Here is a 2,960-nt window from a genome sequence, read left to right as displayed (position 1 = left end):
AGGGCCTTTTTTTGGATGGGTTAGAATCTAACCCAAACTAACTCTCCTGTTTGGATATTTTTAGGTTAGTTAAGTCCAAACTAACCCAAACTAACTCTAACCCATGGATCCAAACATGTCCATAGTTGGAGCTCAGTCACGAAGGCTCTGGTCCTCGGTCAAGCCAAGGGCTTTCTTTTCGACGTCTCGCTTCCAGGACCAAGTGTGACCAGACGGTGGTTTTTCGGTCCTACCAGCGCGTCCACATGGCAACACCACCAATTACTGCATCCATGGTTAATTTTACGCCCAGACGCGCGCAACCGTCAAAAGCAAAGCCAACCTCACAGTCCTCAGCTCAACTTGAAACCACTCCCACCAGCGGCCACGGCATTGATGGATCTTTCACCAGCCACCGCGGGTGCCTATGGCGGAAAGGCGGCCGACGCGTACCGGAAGGCGCTCAGCTCAGCGGCCTCGGCCGCCGCGTACGCCGTGCTGGCGCGGAGCATGGCGCGTGAGCTCCTCCCGGACGAGCTGCGCGCCGCGGTGCGCTGGGCCGCGTCCGTGCTCCGCGCGCGCCTCGGCTGGGGCGCCAAGGAGCGGCGAACGCTCGTCATCCGAATCCAGACCGGCGGCGGCGGTCGCGAGGAGAATCTTCTCTTCGACGCGGCGCGGACGTACCTGTCCTGCAGGCTCGACCCTCGCGCCATGCGCTGTCTCGAGCTCACGCTGTCCGCGACCAGGGACGATGGCGGCCTCAGAAGCTGGACGAAGCACCTCTTCATTGAGCCCGGGGACTCCACCGTCGATGTCTTCGACGGCGTCGATGTCTTCGACGGCGTCGAGTTCCTGTGGTCGTCCGTCAAGAAGACTAACGGAGGCGGAGGAGGAAACAACAAGTCCAAGAACGGGGAATCCGGCTCCGCCGAGTTCCTGCTCAAGCTCAGCTTCGACGCCAAGCACACGGACATGGCCATGGAGAGGTACGTGCCCTTCGTCATGGGGGCGGCCGAGGAGACGAGGCTGCGGGAGCGTTCGCTCATGATCTGCATGAACGAGGGCCGAACATGGTTCAGGCTGCACCACCATCACCCCGCCATGTTCGACACGCTCGCCATGGACCCGGTGCTCAAGCAGTCCATCGTCGCCGACCTCGACCTGTTCGCCAACAGGCGGGACCACTACCGGCGGATTGGCAAGGCGTGGAAGCGCGGGTACCTTCTCTACGGCCCGCCCGGCACCGGCAAGTCCAGCCTGGTGGCCGCCATGGCCAATCACCTCCGCTACAACATCTACGACCTCGACCTCAGCCACGTGCAAAACACGACGCTGCAGTGGCTGCTCGTCACCATGTCCGACAAGTCCATCCTTGTCATCGAGGACATCGACTGCTGCTGCGATGCCATGTTAAGGGAGGTGGACAGCAAGGAGAGGAAGACGCCGGCGCGGGCTTGCAAAGAAGACGGCGGCGGCTCATCAGAAACTTCGGACGGTACGCCGTCGCCCAAGCGCAAATCGGAGGTAATTACGGACGTTTCCACTGCATTGTTGTGTGAACATAGTATTACGTACCTATCTCAATGTCCATATGTTCACTTGTGCGTACGGCGAACTCAGATCACGCTTTCGGGGCTGCTCAACTTCATCGACGGGCTGTGGTCGACCAGTGGCGAGGAACGCATCATCGTCTTCACCACCAATTACAAGGACCGGCTCGACCCGGCGCTGCTGCGGCCGGGGCGCATGGACATGCACGTCTACATGGGCTACTGCTGCTGGGAGGCATTCAAGACTCTGGCCCGGAACTACTTCCTCGTCGACGACCACCCCCTTTTCCCGGAGATACAGGAACTGCTTACGGCGGTGCAGGTGACTCCGGCCGAGGTGTCCGAGATGCTGCTGAGGACCAATGAGCCTGACGTCGTGCTCCGGGGTCTCACGGAGTTCCTCATAGAGAAGAAGCAGTGACAGAGCAAGATGGAGGAAGTGCATGAAGAGAACTAAGCAGGGAGAGGGAAGTAACTCGATTACAGCGCACATCAAGAACTAGCTTGCTAGTCTAGGAATTAGCCGATCTAACGAGTACATTTGTTTTGCAAATGTCTCGTGGTTGCATTATCACATTGCTGCAGGATTATTATTACTACTCTGAATGTGTAGCATCATTTGTGCACATGCTCTTTAGATCGATCTTTGATCAATGTTATGCTTGCACTCTCTACTGATGCATAGCTTCTTTTTCTGGACCGCTGGATGCATAGCTTGATGCGTGATTTAGTTCTTTTTAGTTGGGAGGAAGAAGCTGTTTGATTTTACGAGCCTTGGCCCAATAAATCTTGTATCTCAGTCTAATATTTTCTTTAAATCTCAAAGACCATTCGACTTGTATGTCATATGTGTAAATTTAGTCCCACACTGCTGGTTGAGTAGGAAAAAACTATTGGCTTACGGATCCTATCGAGAGGTGGTGGCCACTAGAACAAAGAACAAAGACAGAAAGTTTTTGGGCTGCTCAACGCACTGTTTTTTCGGGGCTTTTTATTTCACTTATATAGGGCTCAAAGAGCCAACCTCACGTCCAACACGGCCTACGATACTTGCCTAACACGACGCAACCCTGATCATAGATCGATTGGTTTAAACTTGCCTTCTATCTCTTAAGAGATTGAAGGTACCACGACTCATAACAAAGCCTAAACTTACACGTGATACAGATTTAAAATGTAAACTTATGTTCATATACATGGAACATAAACTTGCCACTCAAACATAAAACATAAACTTTTAGTATGTGTTTGCAGAGGCTTACATTCGTGCCCCCCCCCCCCCCCCCCCCCCCCACATTACCATAGCTACTTAACTGCCTTAACTCCAATCCTCTCGCGCATCTTCACCCTTCCAAGTGACTTGGTCAAAATATCTACGAGTTGATCGTTTGTGTTCAACATCCACCTTTCCTTCTTCCACACAATCTCTAA

General features: G+C 54.0%; 1 protein-coding gene across 1 annotated transcript; it reads left to right on the top strand.

The window, feature by feature from the left end:
• Positions 1 to 289: 289 nt before the first annotated feature.
• Positions 290 to 2,334, top strand: LOC123049178 (AAA-ATPase At3g50940). The gene is made up of 2 exons (XM_044472155.1): positions 290 to 1,503; positions 1,600 to 2,334. The coding sequence occupies exons 1-2, from the start codon at positions 376 to 378 to the stop codon at positions 1,948 to 1,950; spliced, it is 1,479 nt and encodes a 492-aa protein (XP_044328090.1). The 5' UTR covers positions 290 to 375; the 3' UTR covers positions 1,951 to 2,334.
• Positions 2,335 to 2,960: the final 626 nt, after the last annotated feature.

This window comes from Triticum aestivum, chromosome 2D (genome assembly GCF_018294505.1).
Source record: "Triticum aestivum cultivar Chinese Spring chromosome 2D, IWGSC CS RefSeq v2.1, whole genome shotgun sequence".
In the NCBI taxonomy this organism is placed as follows: domain Eukaryota; kingdom Viridiplantae; phylum Streptophyta; class Magnoliopsida; order Poales; family Poaceae; genus Triticum; species Triticum aestivum.
The sequence above is the reverse complement of the archived record's forward strand: the minus strand, read 5'-3'. Positions and strand labels throughout refer to the sequence as shown.